General features: G+C 40.6%; 1 protein-coding gene across 1 annotated transcript in view; it reads right to left on the bottom strand.

The window, feature by feature from the left end:
• Positions 1-4,460, bottom strand: part of LOC121384947 — a 29,470-nt gene extending 25,010 nt beyond the window's left edge. Inside the window, exons 1-2 of the mRNA XM_041515436.1 lie at positions 4,392-4,460; positions 4,194-4,295 (exon numbers count right to left, since the gene is read on the bottom strand). Of these exons, the coding sequence (XP_041371370.1) occupies positions 4,194-4,295; positions 4,392-4,398 (109 nt within the window). The 5' untranslated portion in view covers positions 4,399-4,460. The remainder of the gene's footprint in view (positions 1-4,193; positions 4,296-4,391) is intronic.
• Between the last annotated feature and the right edge of the window lie 18,112 nt (positions 4,461-22,572).

Below are 22,572 nucleotides of genomic sequence, written 5' to 3'. Positions count from 1 at the left end.
TGGGTTTTGAAGCAATTTTGGTAGCTATCTTGGATTGAAGCAATAATAAAAATTGCTGTACGTCAGAAAGTAAATCGGAAAGACAAAACCGTATTGCCATATCAAAATCTTATCTCTGCACAAACTAGTCAAAAGGATGTTAGGCAAAGTCGTGATTTCTTCCTTGATCCACTACCAGGTGCTTGACCTTAGGAGGACCGCCACTCCCCTAGGAAATCCGTAACATGTTTTATCCCCCCTGTACCGCCCGTAGCCCGTAGCCCGAGGACTGCTACTTCCAAGACTAGCTAAGGAATGCCCAAGCGTCCACATGATACTACCAGGTGCTTGACCTTAGGAGGACCGCCACTCCTCTAGGAAATCCGTAACATGTTTTATCCCCCTGTACCGCCCGTAGCCCGTAGCCCGAGGACTGCTACTTCCAAGACTAGCTAAGGAATGCCCAAGCTTCCACATGATACTACCAGGTGCTTGACCTTAGGAGGACCGCCACTCCTCTAGGAAATCCGTAACATGTTTTATCCCCCCTGTACCGCCCGTAGCCCGTAGCCCGAGGACTGCTACTTCCAAGACTAGCTAAGGAATGCCCAAGCTTCCACATGATACTACCAGGTGCTTGACCTTAGGAGGACCGCCACTCCCCTAGGAAATCCGTAACATGTTTTATCCCCCCTGTACCGCCCGTAGCCCGTAGCCCGAGGACTGCTACTTCCAAGACTAGCTAAGGAATGCCCAAGCGTCCACATGATACTACCAGGTGCTTGACCTTAGGAGGACCGCCACTCCTCTAGGAAATCCGTAACATGTTTTATCCCCCCTGTACCGCCCGTAGCCCGTAGCCCGAGGACTGCTACTTCCAAGACTAGCTAAGGAATGCCCAAGCGTCCACATGATACTACCAGGTGCTTGACCTTAGGAGGACCGCCACTCCTCTAGGAAATCCGTAACATGTTTTATCCCCCTGTACCGCCCGTAGCCCGTAGCCCGAGGACTGCTACTTCCAAGACTAGCTAAGGAATGCCCAAGCGTCCACATGATACTACCAGGTGCTTGACCTTAGGAGGACCGCCACTCCTCTAGGAAATCCGTAACATGTTTTATCCCCCCTGTACCGCCCGTAGCCCGTAGCCCGAGGACTGCTACTTCCAAGACTAGCTAAGGAATGCCCAAGCTTCCACATGATACTACCAGGTGCTTGACCTTAGGAGGACCGCCACTCCTCTAGGAAATCCGTAACATGTTTTATCCCCCTGTACCGCCCGTAGCCCGTAGGACTGCTACTTCCAAGACTAGCTAAGGGCTCGACCTTAGCAGTAGCTCAGGGTGTTCTGGCTACTAATTTCTCACTCGGGCTACCAGATGTTTAAACCTGGTAGTCCGCCGGGCTACTAGATTGTTTTTGCACCTCCAGTTACTCTGCAATCAACAAGATGCTTAAAAAATAAAAAAAAAAAAAAAAAAACCATCCTAAAACAACGTTTAAATAAAAATAAATGATTTTGCTTTTTCGTCTCTGTTTTTTTAAAAGTTATTAAAATTATGGACTACCAAATTTACTGAGGGCTACCAGATTTCATAACCTGGTAGCCCGGTGGGCTACCACTGAAAAATGTTAAGGTCAAGGCCTGGATAGAGATCAATGGAATATATGCAGTTTTGATGGCATGCTCTTACGAATCACTGTAAAAACAGTGAGCATATCCTTCCGGGGATTTATCCAGGATTGTTGGCTAGGGTCCCATGTCTGATGGGATTGTGAAAATTAGCGCGACTAAATCAATCATACCTGGGATATTTGTTTAAGCCACCCATTGACGCAATACACCACTGTAAAATTAATTTATTAGAATACACATAATTTTATATATTGGGCATTTTTAGTACAGAAATTCTGAATTGTCAGTGCCACTTTCTTTTGGGAAGAGGCCTATGTTTGGTCTCGTAGAACGCCTGAATAAATCTCTGTCTTTCCGACCGGTGGCACCAATCTAATTAAAATGAGCTCCACTGGTTAATTACTATTACACGTGGATCTAACAGCACCCCGTTGGAGCTCATGTCCAGTTGACCTTTCATTCAACCAATCAAAACCTTACTTGCAAAATCATGCCAATGATTTTCTAAAGAATTTGAAAACATTCGGGATTATGCCGAGGGTATATGAAATGATTCGGGTGAATTACGAAGTATGCCGGAAACTAATTTCAATATAAAATTTTATATAAAATTCGTTTGAAGACGAAAAAACCGTGATGTATAGCCATAAAATATGTTTATACTAGTATACAATCCAGAGTTTATTGCTGCACTTTTTCCCCTGTTTTTAATGTTGAAATAGACCAACAAGTTCGCCGATTGCATAAATAGTCTCACCCGATATTGTTAGAATGTGTATGCTCCCGAACAACGCTATAAAAGGCGAAGTGTAATTGGTCGATATTTATTTATAGATGAAATGTCACCTGGACATAGGAGTCCACGCAATGCTGTTATATCTACTGGTAGACCAGTAGAGCTAATTTTAATCAGATTGCGGTGGTACCCGACATGAGCACAGATTACAGCCATTATGTCCATAGTTGAAATGTACAGAATGCTCACCAAAAAAGATAAAAAGGCACGTAGAAGGTCAAACTAGGGTATTGCATCCGACATCGTTTGAGTCAGTGAGGCGTGATATCGTTAAAAAGGCTTCTGGGTGTCTACCATAAAACATTTTGAAGGTTTTTATGAGTTCAGAAGTTGCACAATACAGACACTAAAAGCTGGATCAGAAGGAATATTGTTATATATGAAGAAAGCTCGTCATCATTTTTATCATAACGCTTTGTTTTGATGGCCAACTTTGTTCTGAATCCTTATGTATGAAACAGATTCTATACTTTCTGTAGTATCCTTTATTTCTAAATTCCTTGGCCCCGTTTTACAAAGCGATCTTAGCACTAAGATCACCTAAGGTGCACAGCTACCTCATGAACTTAAGGTGATCTTAGTGCTGAGATCGCTTCGTAAAACGTGGCCCTTGTCACTAAACATTCTGTATTGAAGTAAGTATTATTTTGGGGAGTAAAATAGAATGTAAGATTATACCCCTTCTTAGTCTATGCGATAATTTTCATGACCATCTTCGATTTAAATGATGAGCAATATCTCATTTAGCAAGAGGCCGTTATAAATTAAATCCGTGGTCCATAACACTCCGTCTGTAACGTCAAACTGTTGTCCTAGTTGATGTAAAATATGGTAAAGTACAATTTCCTTGTTTTGACGTTTATACTGACGGCCATCTTGGATTTAAAAATGAATTCCTTGACCACTAAAACACGATCTTAGACATCAACAGTTTCTTCAAAATGGCTGCCAAAACACAGAACTCGGATACTTTGTCGCATATAAAGAAACTGTTGATATCTTAAGTATCCGAGTTCTGTGTTTTCGCAGCCATCTTGAATATTTCAAAATGTCCACAGGTGCTAAGTTTGCACCCCATCAGCAGAGTTATGAAGTTGGAACGTTCGCAAGGAGTGAGATTTTGTCTGGTCGGAGTCCGACATCGTGAATCCCAATAAACCGGCGTGGGAAATAAGCGAGATGACAATTGGTCAAGGTTCGAGATTCTGATCAATAAACAACGTGGACACCTATTATATGATTTTAATGCCTTACGATGCTTAACCGGGCAGGCCGGTGTAACGTGGTATTTTGACTCCCGTAGAATACTGACTCCCCGGTCACATTTCTACGGCTAAAGGATTCAGTTTTCTACAGGAGAAAAATGACTCCCAGCTGAAAAACCCGTAGTACTACGACCCCTCACACGTTGAAAACTGACCCCCATAGAATAATGACTCCTCTTGAAATCATAGAAAATCTTCTTAATGGGATTTCAACAAGTTTCTATGCAAATTATTTTGCTATAATAGCTTAAGTTTACGGTAAAAGTAATTTTTCTACGGCAAAGAGTCATTATTCTACGTATGAGATACATTTACCTAATAAAAGATATATATATATATGTATAATTTTGTTTTTGCTATAATATTAAAAATTCGTGAGAAAATCATGTACCGGCGTGAGAGTGTGACACGACGTTCAAATGCGTGAGTCTCGCGCCGAATGCGTGAGCCTTGACAGCACTGCATCAGTATCCTCCAAAGATGCAAACACCACAAAGAACAGTAACTACCACCTACCGTAATGCGCCATCTTTGCTTTTCTATGGGGTAAAACTTCTATTCTCTTGGGCCGGACGTACACGAAAATGTTTAGTAGGGTCAGAAACACCAGACCTGAAACTTAAAGGGAAAAAAATAAATTAAAAATAAAAATAAAATGCATTTGATGGCTTTACTATCAGTTTTTACATAATGAGAAATTCCGACGAAACTTACGCTGCATTTTGTTTCAATAAGTCAAACTTTCAACAAAAGTGTTGTTACGTTGCAGTTAACGTATTATTTTCTTACCAATGACGTCACAAACGTACGTCACGTTTTCATGTCTTTGGGTTAGGATTAGGTTAGTTTTGCAGTTTCGGTGTAAACGGGCCATTAAGTTAGGATTCCGTGTGTACGGCAAATTTATGCGACAGACATGCGTCATGTGGAAAAATCGAAATAGTTGAAATAGATAGGTATAATTCCATATGACCGCATACTTATGCAGTTTCCTATGCGGATGCTTATGAGACAAATCCGATCGCACCCTGTAGCGATTCATGTCGAATAAGCCGACACCTGGCATGCCCACGTCATCAAAGTGACGTCATCCTATAGGCAAAGAAAACAATTCGCGGTAAAAAAAAATTGTATATTCATTCATTTCCTTACGAGGTGAAAAAAAAGAAGAAGAAGCCGAAATCAAAATCTTGACCCGCAGACGTCAAAACATTATTAGAATTGGTTAACTTGGCGTGAAATCAATAAAAACAATTAATGCTTACCGTGTGTATATATGGAATCGAACAAGCCAGATACCGCGTAAGAATGCCGCATAAACAAACCGCGTAAGAATATCGCATAAGAAAAACGGCGTAAGAATATCGCATAAGAAAAACGGCGTAAGAATATCGTATAAGAAAAACGGCGTAAGAATATCGCATAAGAAAAACGGCGTAAGAATATCGTATAAGAAAAACGGCGTAAGAATATCGCATACGAAAACCGCGTAAGCTCGCCGCAATCGAGCACCTGTAACCCTAGGGTTCATCTTAAGGTGCATGTCCATTTGTGAGTACGCGGTGCGGACACAGACGAGGACGCGGACATGTGATGTGTATGTGTCCATGTATGTGGTTACCAATACGGTTTTGTATCCACTTGTGTTTCTGATCGTCTTAATATTTGTAAGAGGCCTAAACTGGATTTTGTCATCCTACAATTTTTGACCGGCCTCGGTGGCGTTGTGGTAGGCCATCGGCCTACAGGCTGGTAGGTACTGGGTTCGGATCCCAGTCCAGGCATGGGATTTTAAATCCAGATACCGACTCCAAACCCCGAGTGAGTGCTCCGCAAGGCTCAATGAGTAGGTGTAAACCACTTGCACCAACCAGTGATCCATAACTGGTTCAACAAAGGCCATAGTTTGTGCTATCCTGCCTGTGGGAAGCGCAAATAAAAGATCCCTTGCTGCTAATCGGAAGAGTAGCCCATGTAGTGGCGACAGCGGGTTTCCTCTCAAAATCTGTGTGGTCCTTAACCATATATATGACGCCATATAACCGTAAATAAAATGTGTTGAGTGCGTCTTTAAATAAAACATTACTTTCTTTCATACAATTTCGTACGTACGAAAAAATAATATTTTAGGAAATAAAATGAAATGTAGCCTAATACAAATATTAGAACGATCAGAAACACGTTTAATATACAGCCATTAATATTTTATGCAAAAAAATATATTTGATATGTAATTACAATCGTTAAACAGTCTCTGTTAGTCGACAACCTCTTAAAAATTCAGGAATTTCCCTTAAAAGTAACGAATAGTTGAAAATATGAAACAGTTTTGTTTTTAAAAATCGTAAATAATATGTCATGTTCACGTATCTGTCAAATAAATCTGTGGTCATTGTGCCCGTTTTATCATAAAGCGAAGAATTTCTTTGAATACATAGAGTTTATAAATGAAAAAAAAACATTCAGCCTTTATTCCAGTTTTCTAGCGATATGACGTTTTGAAACTTGAATTAACGTCTTCTGTCAAGAAATGACAAAAGTTAATTCACTTTGAATTTGACGCCACGGAGGGCCAAGAGAATCGATGGATTAAATTCGTTATTCGCGAGTTGGCGGATATCACACATATATTTATGGAAAATGTGCTCATCAAACCTTACAAAAACTCTCGTTTGAATAAAGTTTTAGCTATTACATTTTTCACAAAATCAGCTTGTTTGAAAATTACACAAAATTATCAAGCCCCACTTTTGTCACAAGCAAAACCCGGTGTATGAATACCAAGCCTCATTACAGCTAAACCGTTTGCACTACTGGTGACAAACTAATTGTCATTTTAAAAAGTAACTCCTTGGCTATCACTAAGCTTAAGAATTTACTTCCTATTCTAAATAATTAGCCTTCAAACATGGGTCTGTGAACGGGTACACAAGGGATCTAACTGTATCCTGCTATCAGATGCCAAGAAGATTGTAATCGTCTCTCAAATGACATTCCGTCATCGTCTTTCAATGCTATGACGTTATCGTCTGTCAACTGATATGACGTCATCGTATGTCAAATGCTATGACGTCATGGTTTGTTAAATGATATGACGCACGTAAATCACTGAATGCCAATTAAAAATGACTGGATAATTAATTAGTTAAAGATTGTACATTCATATTGTTATTATTATTATTATTATTATTATTATTATTATTATTACTTGTTGTTGTAGATATTGATGTTATACAATTTTTATCTCTGCTGTAACCCGAGAACTGTTATTAGGTAAGTGTATCCCATGTGGTGACAGCCATCTCACTGTTATTAGGTAAGTGTATCCCATGTTGTGACAGCCATCTCGCTGTTATTAGGTAAGTGTATCCCATGTGGTGACAGCCATCTCACTGTTATTAGGTAAGACTATCTCGTGTGGTGACAGCCATCTCACTTTTATTAGGTAAGTGTATCTTATGCGGTGACAGCCACCTCACTGTTATTAGGTAAGTGTATCTCATGTGGTGACATCCATATTGTTATTAGGTACGTGTATCTCATGCGGTGACAGCCATCTCACTGTTATTAAGGAAGTGTATCTTGTGTGGTGACAGCCATCTCACTGTTATTAGGTAAGTGTATATCATATAGTGACAGCCAACTGACTGTTATTAGGTAAGTGTATATCATGTGGTGACAGCCATCTCTCACTGTTATTAGGTAGGTGTATCCCATGTGGTGACAGCCATCTCACTGTTATTAGGTAAGTGTATCACATGTGGTGACATCCATCTCACTGTTATTAGGTAAGTGTATTTCATGTGGTGACAGCTATCTCACTGTTATTAGGTAAGTGTATCCCATGTGGTGACAGCCATCTCACTGTTATTAGGTAAGGCTATCTCGTGTGGTGACAGCCATCTCACTTTTATTAGGTAAGTGTATTTTATGCGGTGACAGCCACCTCTCACTGTTATTAGGTAAGTGTATCTCATGTGGTGACATCCACCTCTCACTGTTATTAGGTAAGTGTATCTTATGTGGTGCCAGCCATCTCACTGTTATTAGGTAAGGCTATCTCGTGTGGTGACAGCCATCTCACTTTTATTAGGTAAGTGTATCTTATGCGGTGACAGCCACCTCACTGTTATTAGGTAAGTGTATCTTATGTGGTGACAGCCACCTCTCTGTTATTAGGTATGTGTATCTTATGCAGTGACAGCCACCTCTCACTGTTATTAGGTAAGTGTATCTTATGCGGTGACAGCCACCTCACTGTTATTAGGTAAGTGTATCTTATGCGGTGACAGCCACCTCACTGTTATTAGGTATGTGTATCTTATGCAGTGACAGCCACCTCTCACTGTTATTAGGTAAGTGTATATCATGTGGTGACAGCCATCTCACTTTTATTAGGTAATTGTATCTTATGCGGTGACAGCCACCTCACTGTTATTAGGTATGTGTATCTTATGCGGTGACAGCCACCTCACTGTTATTAGGTAAGTGTATCCCATGTAGTGACAGCCAACTCTCACTGTTATTAGGTACGTGTATCACATGTGGTGATGGCCATCTCACTGTTATTAGTTAAGTGTATCTCGTGTGGTGACAGCCATCTCACTGTTATTAGGTAAGTGTATCTCATGTGGTGACATCCATCTCACTGTTATTAGGTACGTGTATCTTATGCAGTGACATCCATCTCACTGTTATTAGGTACGTGTATCACATGTGGTGACAGCCATCTCACTGTTATTAAGGAAGTGTATCTCATGTGGTCACAGCCATCTCACTGTTATTAGGTAAGTGTATCTTATGTAGTGACAGCCACCTCTCACTGTTATTAGGTAAGTGTATCTCATGTGGTGACATCCATCTCACTGTTATTAGGTAGGTGTATCCCATGTGGTGACAGGCATCTCACTGTTATTAGGTAAATGTATCTCATGTGGTGACAGCCATCTCACTGTTATTAGTTAAGTCTATCTCGTGTGGTGACAGCCATCTCACTGTTTTAGGTAAGTGTTGCTCGTGTGGTGACACACATCTCACTGTTATTAGTTAAGTGTATCCCATGTGGTGACAGACATCTCACTGTTATTAGGTATGTGTATGCCATGTAGTGACAGCCATCTCACTGTTATTAGGTAGGTGTATCCCATGTGGTGATGGCCATCTCACTGTTCTTACATAAGTGTATCTCATGTGGTGACAGCCATCTCACTGTTATTATGTAAGTGTATTTCATGTGGTGACAGCCACCTGACTGTTATTAGGTAAGTGTATCTCATGTGGTGACAGCCATCTCACTGTTATTAGGTAAGTGTATTTCATGTGGTGACAGCCACCTGACTGTTATTAGGTATGTGTATCCCATGTGGTGACAGCCATCTCACTGTTATTAGGTAAGTGTATCTCATGTGGTGACAGCCATCTCACTGTTATTATGGAAGTGTATCTCATGTGGTGACAGCCACCCAAGGTTTACGTTTAACAACGGCGGACAAAGCTAACATTCTAGATCGATTTGACTGGTTCTCAGATTCTCCATGTAGGAGGATGTATTCCAACTTATTCAATTTGTGTTAGAGACTTGTTTGAAGAAAAAAATGAAAGGGAAGCAATCGACCGCCATCGACACAATGTTGCGCCGCTTGTTAGTTAATTAAATGTGAGTACTTTAGACGTTTTTATTCGTGTCTGGTACCAGTCTTCGGTGATAAAACAGAAATGCTGGCTCGTTCTTTCCCAGCTGCACGATCCACGATCTAAAATGGAACTGTTCGCGGTCGAGTTCGGCACGAGGGAACCTCTCCCAGACGACTCGCGCTCAAATTGACGAAATTACGTTTCGCGACATCTGGATTGGTTGGTCAATCACGTTGATTGATTGGTTGGTTTGAAAGGAAAAGATGTTCTCTCTGCCAGCTTTGCCGTTCAATAGGAAACGTATAAACACTGTGGACACGACCGTGAAGACACGATCACGTAAAGTCTGCTGAGAGACCATTTACATGAACGTGCGCAGAACTGCACTGGATATAGGTTCCATTAGACCAAATCAATTCCTATTGCCGATAATGTTAACGTTTACTAATAAAACTGATATAAGCAGCGTTTCAACACACCCAGGAAGTACAGCAATAGAAAGTGTGGCACCTCACATCTAATCTAGCTGCAAGAAAATGGGGGGTCACGTATCATTTAAGAGATTTAATTTATGTTTTTAATAGCAACCGTCATGTTTGCTGAAAATTGCAGTTCCATTTTTGGGGGGTACCCCGCATTAGTTTCAACCTCTGGTATATACTGCATAACAACTGTATAACAAATAAAAGTGTATTTATTTATTGTCAATGGATAATAGTATTTGCACAAATAATCAATGTCACATATTACTACCAATCACACCCACAGCTGCTTTTACTCCGTAAATATTTGACGGTGCACGTCGAACTTTGACACGGTACTCTCTTCTTTGGTACTATGCAACCTATATCAACAAAATATATTTTTCAAAAAGTGTCCAATTGGGTGTTTTTATGACTATCAGGATCTTCTGTGTTCTGATATGATGTGACAACATAATTGAAAGTGTTGTTCCTACAGTGCAACCTGATTTAATGTACACCTCGGGAAGCATCAGTGTTATGCAAAGTTGTATACAAATGCAATGTATCATATTTAAAACAAATAATAAATAAAAATACTACTCTTGAAGATACATACTATGGGTTGGTTGTGTATGCTTAGTTGTATATGTAGTGTGTGCATGCATAGTCAGAGTCTCTCATTTCCAATAAATAATTACCATAAAACTCATTTATTGCAGTGACCCTGTGTTTTGAAAGACTTTAATGGGCATATGATAAGAACTTCACTAGAAAAAAAGCATATTACATGTGGTATCTGAAATGAACACCACTGCATCCACAAATAGTAGTAAATTAATGTGGTACACATCATGGTGGGGTAAACACCCAAGGTATGGACTATGCTTTCAAACCCATCAGCATAGTTGGTTTTTATATAAGCATTATTAAATCCACTGACAGCTACCAATATATCTGTTGATATTTTATTAATAATCTCCAGTGATTGGTGCTTACAGACATGTATCATATCTAGAGTTATCATTAGGGTTTTACATCTTTATTTTTTATTTGTCATAAAAAAGCACATTCAATCCATCAAAAGAGTGTGAAAGTCATTTTTCTTTAATTATTTTCTGTTTTAACTGAATATAATATTTATATCATATGCATTACTACAATCTGTAATGTAACACATCATTTACATAGTAATATTGGAAAATATAGCTTTACAAGTGTGGTAATAGTGGAAGATAATACTAACACACTCCTAGGTAGATTAACAAATGTGTCAAAATTGCTCTTGTACTTGGTATGTACTTCAAATACCCTTTACTATAGAAAACTCACTGAATATATGGACAAGATTTAATGAACTGACCTAAAGCTATCATTACCAAGCTTATATTTGTGTACAAATAAAGAAGAGAATGCAAAATGGCTACACAGAACCCACTTCTGTAGATTTTAATGTTTTTGCCAAACTCACAAAAACAATTGTAAAAACTCCCATATTTGCCTAAAACATAATTCACCAACCTAAAAAGTATGTTAAAATTACAGCAGAAATCAGGTTATTTAAATATAGTCATTCAAGAGCCAATTGCATTCAAATACACATCGTTGATGGAGATCTAAAAGCTTAACCTAATATCAGCTAACATTATTTTTTAACTAAAAATAAATTATTACTAATAGCTTATTTCATCTTGCCTAGACTTATTATCCTAAATAAGATTAGTGTTATATGACATGTCCATCACCTTGGATAAACAAGCTTTAAAATATTTTTAAGTAAAAAATATGGGCCAAAATCTCCAATTGGTCAGCACAGACTTTTTTTTCAAACTCTATTCTCAGCAGTGCACAGTAAATTAATGCCAAGGTCAAGGTCATTATGAACTCCCATGCCCGAGTGTACCCTAATTAAGCAATTATGACTGTCAAATAACAGTAAATGGCATACAATATAAAATAATGTCGCCACATAGGCTTCTCTTTTTACGGCAGGCAGCAAGGGATCTTTTATTTGCGCTTCCCACAGGCAGGATAGCACAAACCATGGCCTTTGTTGAATCAGTTATGGATCACTGGTCGGTGCAAGTGGTTTACACCTACCCATTGAACCTTGCGGAGCACTCACTCAGGGTTTGGAGTCGGTATCTGGATTAAAAATCCCATGCCTCGACTGGGATCCGAACCCAGTACCTACCAGCCTGTAGACCGATGGCCTGCCACGACGCCACCGAGGCCGGTACAACCAAGAGTGAACAACTCGTAAATGATCGCTAGCAAAGGATATATCAAAGTCCGTGGTGTGTGCTGTCCTATCTAGAGGGAGTCCCAGGGCCTCTCCCCCCCCCCCCCTAAATTTTGCGACAGTTATAATTTTATTATATATTAATTTTCATCTTTTTACGATTCCCTGCAAATATCCCCCAAAGTTCCATTGGCATTCCGCCTCATGTTACTGGGGCCACCCTAAATGGATTTTCTGGATCCGTCACTGGTATAAGTTGCTACATTTGTTCCCTCGTCTAATTTCATGTAGTAAATATATATGTAATTAATTACGAAGCACTATACATTAAGTTAACATGAATACGTTCTCTGGCGAGCCGGTGGTTACGTAACATTTAGCACATCACGCCAGGAATTAGTCTTAGAATTGAAGAAAAAAACGTACCTGATTTTTGCCCAATATTCTGTAATAGTCAGCCAGTAATAAGTATATATTATTTTACAATACAAAATAGCCTACCATTGTCAAAGTGTCGAAATAACGGTATCATGTTTCGTCCATGCAATAACCTACGTACTGGAATGATAAACAGAGTGTTTTCTTAGTTAATTGGTCTATTCGGTACTTCCAGTGGCCCCCACGTGTGATTCCTGATTGGCAGGTGTATATTTCGTAGGGAAACAAGCCATTAATTACCGGCGTCTAAGCTAAAAATTTCTTACAGGCATTATGCTTGTTTAACATCACAGGGCATTTGTACATACCTGCCACACCTAAAATGGTAATGGCTTATCAGCTGCCATGCGTTATTACTGTAAATCATTCTGTAAAACTCTTGATTAAAGCATGCAGCACACGCTGCGACAAGTGGAGATTTTTGTCGCCGGAGACAGAAATCTCCGCTTGTCTCAAAACCCCGCACACTAGGAGACCAGTGCGCACACTTGGCGACGACAGGAGATTTTTATCGCCGACTATCGCACATTTAACCCTTATATTTAACCCTTCCTTTTCCTTGCTGAGGTCTAATAGTGATCTTTTCCCTACATACATTGTTGAAAGGCCACTTTAGGCGCAATTCTGATACCAATGCAGTTGCTAGCAAGTGATGGTGCTTTCGTGACGTTTCCAGCGTTCGTGACGTCACTCAACTGCACCTGAAAAAGAAATGGCGGCGGCGTTCAATCTCCTTCCTGTGAACACCCTTGCTGTCCCTGTGCATGTACTCTGGACACTCGATATTGAACAAGGACGGTCGTTCCGCCCACAATTCAACAATGATATCCTCATTATCGTGTGTCCAACTAAATGCTTCCATGGGGGCTGCCATTTTGAAGTCATGTGCCACGACAGCCAGCGTTGATTGGTCAATCGAAGAAACTAGTCTCGCGTCTCCGTCGCAAAACCCCGCACACGCTGCGACAAGTGGAGACGAGTGGAGACAAGTGGAAACAAATATCAAACATGTTTGATTTTTGGAAACAGTCTCATGCGACTGTTTCCACTTGTCGCCGTACCCTAGCACACGTCGAGACTTGTTGAGATTTTTGTTTCAAGTCCCTAGCACACGCTGAGATGAGTGGAGATTTCTGTCTCCTGCGATAAAAATCTCCACTTGTCGCAGCGTGTGCTGCATGCTTAAGTAAACTTTCCCATTTAAAATCCCATCTGAACTGACCAATTACGTAGTCCCAAAGAAAAGAAGATTATCACTTGGGTATCGTGAGTGGTCGTGTTTGCTCCAACGTACCTTACCAATAGGCCTAATAGTATGCATTTCTTTCTTTAGATTTTTTAAGAGAGAAAAATAATATAATCCCATTTCGTTCTGTTCATGCAAATTGAAATATATACTCTTCTAAAGAAGAAACGCAAAACCACATTGTCGTAACATTTGGAGAATTGATTTAATTATTGAATGGTGAGTCCGATAATTACCAAATGTTGCAGGATTGTTCACAATTCACTCTAGTCCATTGTGAGTAAGTGATAGGACACACCACCAAGGTCAAGGTCATCTGGAGTCAATACCGGGTGTGGCCTCCGCCTGCCCATTGAAGCAACCAGAGTACGGATGACGTCCCGGGGGATGGTGGCCCACTCGGCCTGCAAGGCTGCTGCCAGCTCGGGCAGGGTCTGGGGCTGTGGTTGTCGCTGTCGGAGGCGTCGGTCCAACTCGTCCCATAGATGCTCAATTGGGTTCAAATCCGGTGATATCGATGGCCAAGGAAGGACATTAATGTTGTTGTTCTGTAGGAAAGCCGTTGTGAGACGTGCTGTGTGAGGCCTGGCGTTGTCATGTTGGAACACTGCGTTGGCGTTGGCCATAACTGGAACGATGTGTGGCCGGAGGATCTGGTCAATGTAGCCCTGTGCATTCAGGTTGCCCTGCACGTGGACCAGGTCAGTTCTGCCAGTGTGTGAGATGGCTGCCCACACCATGACACTACCCCCGCCGAATCTGTCCACTTCCTGCACGCAGTTTGCCGCATAACGTTCACCACGACGCCTATACACGCGACATCTTCCATCATGACGTCGGAGCAGAAATCGGGACTCGTCACTGAACCACACCTGTCTCCATCGCAGTTGAGGCCATTGTCGATGAATCTGGCACCACTGCAGTCGGAGTCGACGGTGTTGTGGTGTTACAATGACACCTCGAACTGGACGTCTGGCACGAATTCCTACCTCACGTAGACGGTTCCGTACGGTCTGGTCGGATATCCTGCGCAAACCTGGTATTGCTGCGGCTGTGGAGGTGGCAGTAGTCAATCGTTCCCGAAGGTGGCGTACCCGGATGTAGCGGTCCTGCCCGGGGGTAGTGACCCGTCGTCGACCGGATCTAGGGAGGTCACGTGTTGATCCATGTTGCTGGTAACGGTCCCACAGTCTGGAGATGGTGCTTGGGGACACATGGAATGCCCTGGCAACGGCCGTTCTGGATTCGCCTGCGTCTAGTCGGCCGATGGCATTGTTTCTCTGCGGTTCACTGAGACGTGGCATGTCCTGGATTGTCAACTGTCGGCCAGATACAGAGGCCAGGCAAGCGAACACCCTGCACTTTTATACTGTCGGTGTTCATGTTGCACGTGCAGACAACGCACGTGCAGTGGTGACATGGTTTGCACGTGGCTGCGTTTTTGCGAATATTCACATTTTGGAACTTTATTGTACAGTAGCTGCATTTTATCGAATGTAACCGTGGGAATGTGTTTGGGACATGCAATGACCTTATATTCACAAAGCATGAACCGGTAGGAAACATACAATCGGAGTTATAACCCATTTGTACCCTTTTGCGTTTCTTTTTTTGAAGAGTATATTTAGTTAAATAGTTTATTGTATTATCAAGTCATTTATGTTGTTTTACAGGTCAGATTGGTGAAAGCGAACCGCCTTGTCGTAAATGTTGGTCAGGTCAGATGTCACTTCGCCCCAAGACAGAATTCCGGACGTGATGAAAAGAAAAGAAAATGGCTGCCCCCAGTTAAAAGGAATAATCACGGTTTTTTTTTTTATTAACTCTAAAATTACGCGTTTTTCATTTGTTAAAGTGTCAGTATGTGTTCATAAGGCTCATGTTTGAGTTTACCCTCCCTTTAAAGTGTCAGTATGTGTTGGTGGTCCGGGTATGCATCTTTCTAACACATAAGGCTCATGTTTGAGTTTACCCTCCGTTTAAAGTGTCAGTATGTGTTGGTGGTCTAGGTATGCATCTTCCCAACACATAAGGCTCATGTTTGAGTTTACCCTCCCTTTAAAGTGTCAGTATGTGTTGGTGGTCCGGGTATGCATCTTCCCAACACATAAGGCTCATGCTTGAGTTTACCCTCCCCTTAAAGTGTCAGTATGTGTTGGTGGTCCGGGTATGCATCTTTCCAACATATAAGGCTCATGTTTGAGTTTACCCTCCCTTTAAAGTGTCAGTATGTGTTGGTGGTCCGGGTATGCATCTTTCCAACACATAAGGCTCATGTTTGAGTTTACCCTCCCTTTAAAGTGTCAGTATGTGTTGGTGGTCCAGGTATGCATCTTCCCAACACATAAGGCTCATGTTTGAGTTTACCCTCCCTTTAAAGTGTCAGTATGTGTTGGTGGTCTGGGTATGCATCTTTCCAACACATAAGGCTCAAGTTTGAGTTTACTCTCCCTTTAGAGAACATTATGAAACCAACCAAAAAAACATTTCGTTCTTGATAGATTTCTATGAAATCATTAATTCAGAGCAGCCATGTTTCTGACTAATGTAAAGTCCTAAATCATACAACACATATACAATTTTCCTTAAATCAAATAGTAAATTATTTTCCTGTTAACGCTAACAAATTTAAAGAAATGAACTACGGTTCTTTACCAACATGAGAGCAAATTAAAATCTTAAACTGTTTGTTGTCAATCTGATTGAACTTAGCTCTACTGGTCTTCCATTGCCGTTGCTGGGACTCGAACCTGTGGCACTGAATCGCCCGCAAATTGCAGACTAACTACGATGCGTTCTGAGCTATCCAGACATCCATTAAAAGGATGATGTTTAACTCGAGTCAAAAAATCTACTGATTTATCATATATTGTGGCCTTAAGTTTGATTTTGTCATCCTTTTGATTTAATAGTTTAAAAAACGTTCCAAAATGCTTGTTTGGAATGTGGTCAAATGATAAGTATGTCACGGGGATCCTATAATACCCGTAACTGAATGAAACACGATTGTCCAAATATCTCTCCTAACTGTATATCTATTAGATCTCTCTGTAACAGGCAGTTATACTCGCTGGCTCGTCTAGGTATGATCAGAGATAAGATCTTATATAAAGTATATATTATTATAGCACGTTTAGTTCAATAGAAAACACAACAAAAACATAATACACTTTGGAATCTGTATTAACCTACGCTGACAAATGTACTGCCGCAGTAGTTAATTAACAACAACAAATAATAACAACCCAGAACTGATCACTTAATTAGTTAATCTCTAGGTGTCTAGTTTACACAATATGCTAATCACTTCACCGTGACACAACACCCACACGTGTGATAATTGAGAAACGCTTCCAGGAGAACTTAATTAATAAAGGAATTACAACTCTATTCCTAACTGGTTAATTTTTAATTAACCCTTACTACTCGTTCAGTAACGTGTGATAATTGAGAAACGCTTCCAGGAGAACTTAATTAATAAAGGAATTACAACTCTATTCCTAACCGGTTAATTTTTAATTAATCCTTAACTACTCATTCAGTAACCTTGTAACACCGAATTAATACTGGTACCCAATAAAGACAATAACCTACAGTTTACCTAGGTCCTCTAGGATGACTGGTTAAGCTTTTTATATATATTAGATCAGTGAGCCTACAGTATACTGCGTCAGATGACCGGCAGCACCGTCTAAATAATATTGGTATAATACAGTATTAATATTTAAAGTCACATCAATCACATCAAGGTTATACAACAGAGAAGAAATTATATTTACCAAGTCCAAACGGACAACGCGAGAGAGAGAGAGAGAGAGAGAGAGAGAGAGAGAGAGAGAGAGAGAGAGAGAGAGAGAGAGAGAGAGAGAGAGAGAGAGAGAGAGAGAGAAAGAGAGAGAGAGAGGGTGCAACAGCAGTAGATAAGTATAAAGAAGTTGTGGGGATATTGAGAGAGTATTAGAGAATGACCTTTTAATTAGTACTCTATTTCCAAGTGAACTTTCAAAGCATTATTTTTAATTAAAACATTCTTTCAAAGAGTGTTTTATAGGGTGTCCATTGCTTATGAAATGCTTCACAGTTGCAATTTTTATAATAAATATATTTTTCTATTTCAAAATTATTTTGTAGAATATTTTTCGTGGCACTGACATGTAAATTACTTTTTTGTATTTTCATACTTTTCCTTTTAGGCTTAATTCTAACAGCTCATAATGTTTTTATCTGGTCTGTTTGGATCCGGGTACTGGGATTTTTGGAAGTAGATGAAATTTCCGGGTTTGTGTCTGTGACCTGGCTTCTAAATATTTTACTTGTTTTTTTATTAATATGTCCCTGATCTTTTAGACATTGAATAATTGCATTGAACTTTTTACAATTCTCAGGCCAAATAGCCTTGTCTAATTTTTTGTAGTACTTTGAATTATTAAGCTGTCGATGGGCTTCCCGAATATAGATCGCCCTTGATAGAATGACAGTGGCTGAACCCTTATCTGCAGGTTTTATAACAATTTTGCGGTTTGCGTATTTTGATGAGAGCACGACGTTCTATGACAGAACAGTTTTGCTGATTTGTATAAACTGTCATATCACCCACTTTTTCCACTATCCTTTTATGAGCTTTAATGATTTCAGGATCTACACTAGAGTTTGGGGGTAACCAGCCGGAGTTTTGCGTGAATAGGATTTTTTTCTCCAAATGAATGCCGAAAATAGTCGGCCAGTTTCATTTTGTGGTCACAAACTGCCGTAGCCCTTACACCATTGTCAAGTTTAGCCTCTAAGGCTGTTTTTGGATGGGAGTGCTAGCAGAATTGTACGTGTGTGTGTGTGTGTGTGTGTGTGTGTGTGTGTGTGTGTGTGTGGTGTGTGTGTGTGTGTATGCAAGTATGTATGTATGTATGTATGCATGTATGTACGTACGTACGTACGTACGTGTGTGTGTGTGTGTGTGCGTGTGTGTGTGTGTGTGTATGCAAGTATGTATGTATGTATGCATGTATGTATGTACGTACGTGTGTGTGTGTGTGTGTGTGCGTGTGTGTGTGTGTATGCAAGTATGTATGTATGTATGTATGCATGTATGTGCGTACGTACGTACGTACGTGTGTGTGTGTGTGCGCGCGTGTGTGTGTGTGTGTATGCAAGTATGTATGTATGTATGCATGTATGTATGTACGTACGTGTGTGTGTGTATGCATGTATGTACGTACGTACGTGTGTGTGTGTGTGTGTGTGTGTGTGTGTGTGTGTGTGTATGCAAGTATGTATGTATGTATGCATGTATGTATGTACGTACGTACGTGTGTGTGTGTGTGTGTGTGTGTATGCAAGTATGTATGTATGTATGTATGCATGTATGTACGTACGTACGTACGTACGTACGTGTGTGTGTGTGTGTGTGTGTGCGTGTGTGTGTGTGTATGCAAGTATGTATGTATGTATGCATGTATGTATGTACGTACGTGTGTGTGTGTGTATGCAAGTATGTATGTATGTATGCATGTATGTATGTATGTACGTACGTACGTGTGTGTGTGTGTGTGTGTGCGTGTGTGTGTGTGTGTGTATGCAAGTATGTATGTATGTATGCATGTATGTACGTACGTACGTGTGTGTATGTGTGTGTGTGTGTGTGTACATATGTGTGTGTGTGTGTGTGTGTGTGTGTGTAGGCCTACGTACGTATGTATGTGTATGTGTGTATGTATATATGTATAATATAGGCTGCTTGTATGTGCTACCTTTCCAGATGTTAGCAGAAGGGTCGGAAAGACAAAGGCCCCCACCTCTACCTCTACCTCCACCCCAACCCCCAAATGTCTCTCCTAGCGAGTGGTGATTCCATGCTCTATACAACCTGGTTTTGAAAGAGATCTAAATAAAATATCTTTCCCAAGTATTTTGTTTTATTTATTTATTTGTTTGTTTATTTATTTATTTATTTTTTTATTATTATTTTTATTTATTTATTTTACTGCTTTTGTCGTTTTTGGAGAGTTCTGACGCATCGTTGTTTTAACGAGTAAACAAACCTCATAAAATAGGATCGATTATTAAACCCATATCTAACTAACAGACTCCCCCCCCCCCCCCCCCCCCCCCCTCCCCCCAACACCACCATCATTGAGTACATCAATGTTAAAATAATGCCCGTCGGAGCATGTTGGACACGAATTGAGAATTGACAAGACTTGCTCAGGGCGAGTTAATGAACGCAGTAGCTAGCTTCATCAATCGCTGTAGATTATGACATTCATGTTGGGACGAGTGTTTGAATAACGTTGTATGTCGGCGATAATCACTTTGAGGCAATAAAGGACCGCACTGCGTTCCGCTCGTTATGAAGTCGATTTCCAAATTTCAATTTGTTTCTCGTCTGTGCACCGACTCCCAATCTAGATCGATATAGGAGAGCGGAATTCACCAAGTGTATGATGTTCTGTCTAGCGATTCTCTTTAATGAACGTGAACAACAAATTTGGTGGTCGCTGAAAGTAGTAAGCAGGCCTATATGTGACCATGACCTACTTTTTCGTGACCTTGACCTTGGTGTGTCTCATCTCCTAGCCTGGCCTTGACATACTTGGTCAGGTGAGTGACCTACTTTAGCCCTAGCCTTGACCTGGTTAGAGTGGCCGTGAGCAGCGTCCGATTGTTTTAGGCTGGTGCCGACCTGCTGACTTAGCCCTTTTGGTTGACGCGTGAAAATATTTCCATTTTCCTTGTTTGTTTAACTGATCAGAATTGTTCCATTGAAATAAATCAACTGATGTCCCAAACCCAGCCACTGACCAGGCTGATTTTTGCCCGAATTAAACAAAAATGTCCGACGCTGAATAACAACATTTATTCATATTAGAATTACTGCCAGACAGTTATATGAGTTTAAGCCATGGGCTGTAAAGGTTCCTCAATCAGCCGCACAAAATTCTACTACGTGTGTATTACTACATTATGTTTTATGAAACCCTGGTATGTCCTGAAGATGAAACTAAAATATAAATTTCCCTTGGCCCCACCCCTTAAAGGTTATTCAAATAAATTGTGGAACACCCCACGTACCCTATTCATCCAATAACCTATTTTCTGGTCCCTCAACATAGTCCACAAACTATTACAAATAGCCGTGTATTCCGTATATATGCTTCTGATGTTAAATATGTTATCTCAATGTGGCAAAATGTCAAATGTTTTAATACAGCTTTTTCTCTGGTTTATTTGTGATGCTGGAATGTTGCTGTGACGTCCTTAGCATGTTATTTTGGGCTACATCCCGCCCCTATCTTATCTCACTGATAAATGGAAACCCTCTCCTTTCCTGTTCTCGCCATGTGGTTGTAAGCTTTCGACATTTTACGTTATGCTACGGAAAGGGGGCGTGATTTATCTCAATCGACTGGGGTTTTTTTCTCGTTCCATCCAGTGCATATAAAATATCCCTTGCTGCTAATAGAAAAATGTAGCGGGTTTCTACTTCTGATCACTACGAGTCAGAATTACCAGATGTTTCACATCCGACAGCCGATGATTAATTAATCAATGAGCTCTAGTGGTGTCGTTAAACAAAACAACCTTTAAACTTTATGATACTGAAATGACGAGTATAACATGGTCAGTACTTAGGACATAATGAAGAAATTCAAACCCTGTCTTGCTATTAATGAAAGCATGGGCGAGTTTCCTCTCTAAGACTAATGTCAGAATTACCAAATGTTTGACATCCAATAGTTGATTATTATTAATAAATCAATGTGCTCTAGTGGTGTCGTTAAACAAAGAAAGCTTGTACCGCCAGCCAATAATTTCCCATGTGTGGTTATGTGTGTGCCTCCTGAATGTATGCCCCTCTTCTCCCCTCAGTAGGAGTGGGTTGGTTTAGGTGATACGAGAATTAACTGAGAGCAAGTGTGGAATATAGTTTTTATGGACGTTTTCAAGCGTGTCTTGTTATCCGGAGAAAAAAGTTTGTTTTGTTTAACGACACCACTAGAGCACATTGATTTAGTAATCATCGGCTATTGTATGTCAAACATACGGTCATTTTTTGACACAGTCATAGAGAGGAAACCTCTACATTTTTCCATTAGTAACAAGGGATCTTTTATGTGCACCATCCCACAGACAGGATAACACATACCACGGCCTTTGATATACCAGTCGTGGTGCACTGGCTGGAACGAAAAATAGCCCAATGGGCCCACAGACGGGGATCGATCCCACACCGACCGCGTATCAAGCGAGCGCTTTACCACTGGGCTACGTCCCGCCCCTATGTTACCCGTAGAAGACTGTGTCCGGACTGTCTGTCCCGTCCAGGCCTCCGAGAATTAAGTATTTGCGTGAACCATTTATCGGTTACGCAAAAATAAATTCAGGTAATCCATTTTCTTTTTTTTTTTGTAACCCGGTATGTCCATGTAAACAATGTCCTAAATGTATCGCGCGAACGGAAAATAGGTTACGCTGAATTATATTTGCGTGAACGCCGCAGAACGAAACGGTCGTTCTCGCCATTTTATAGAGCCCTGCCATCCCATGTAGTCTAGAAAATATACAAGTCCACCCAACCACGACTGTTAAACACAGCTTCGCTATGGTGCTAGTCAAGCCAAGGCGCCATTTCCAGTTGTCCGTAATCTGTATGTGTATACGTAAGTGTATACGTAATCGTATACGTAATCGGCAATGTATAGAGTGATTGGTTTCTCACACTAGTACGGACAACGCGTAAATAGAATCTACTCAACCCTGTGATCTTGGTAAATACCCCAAACAGGCATCATATATGTAAGTTCTCAACCCATTTGTATGTCCATCCTCCAAATACACAATCTCTCGTGTATATGTACTGAACAGCATTGAAGACGCACC

This window comes from Gigantopelta aegis, chromosome 11, assembly GCF_016097555.1.
Source record: "Gigantopelta aegis isolate Gae_Host chromosome 11, Gae_host_genome, whole genome shotgun sequence".
NCBI lineage: Eukaryota > Metazoa > Mollusca > Gastropoda > Neomphalida > Peltospiridae > Gigantopelta > Gigantopelta aegis.
Note: the sequence above shows the minus strand (reverse complement) of the source record. Positions and strands in the feature narration are given on the sequence as shown.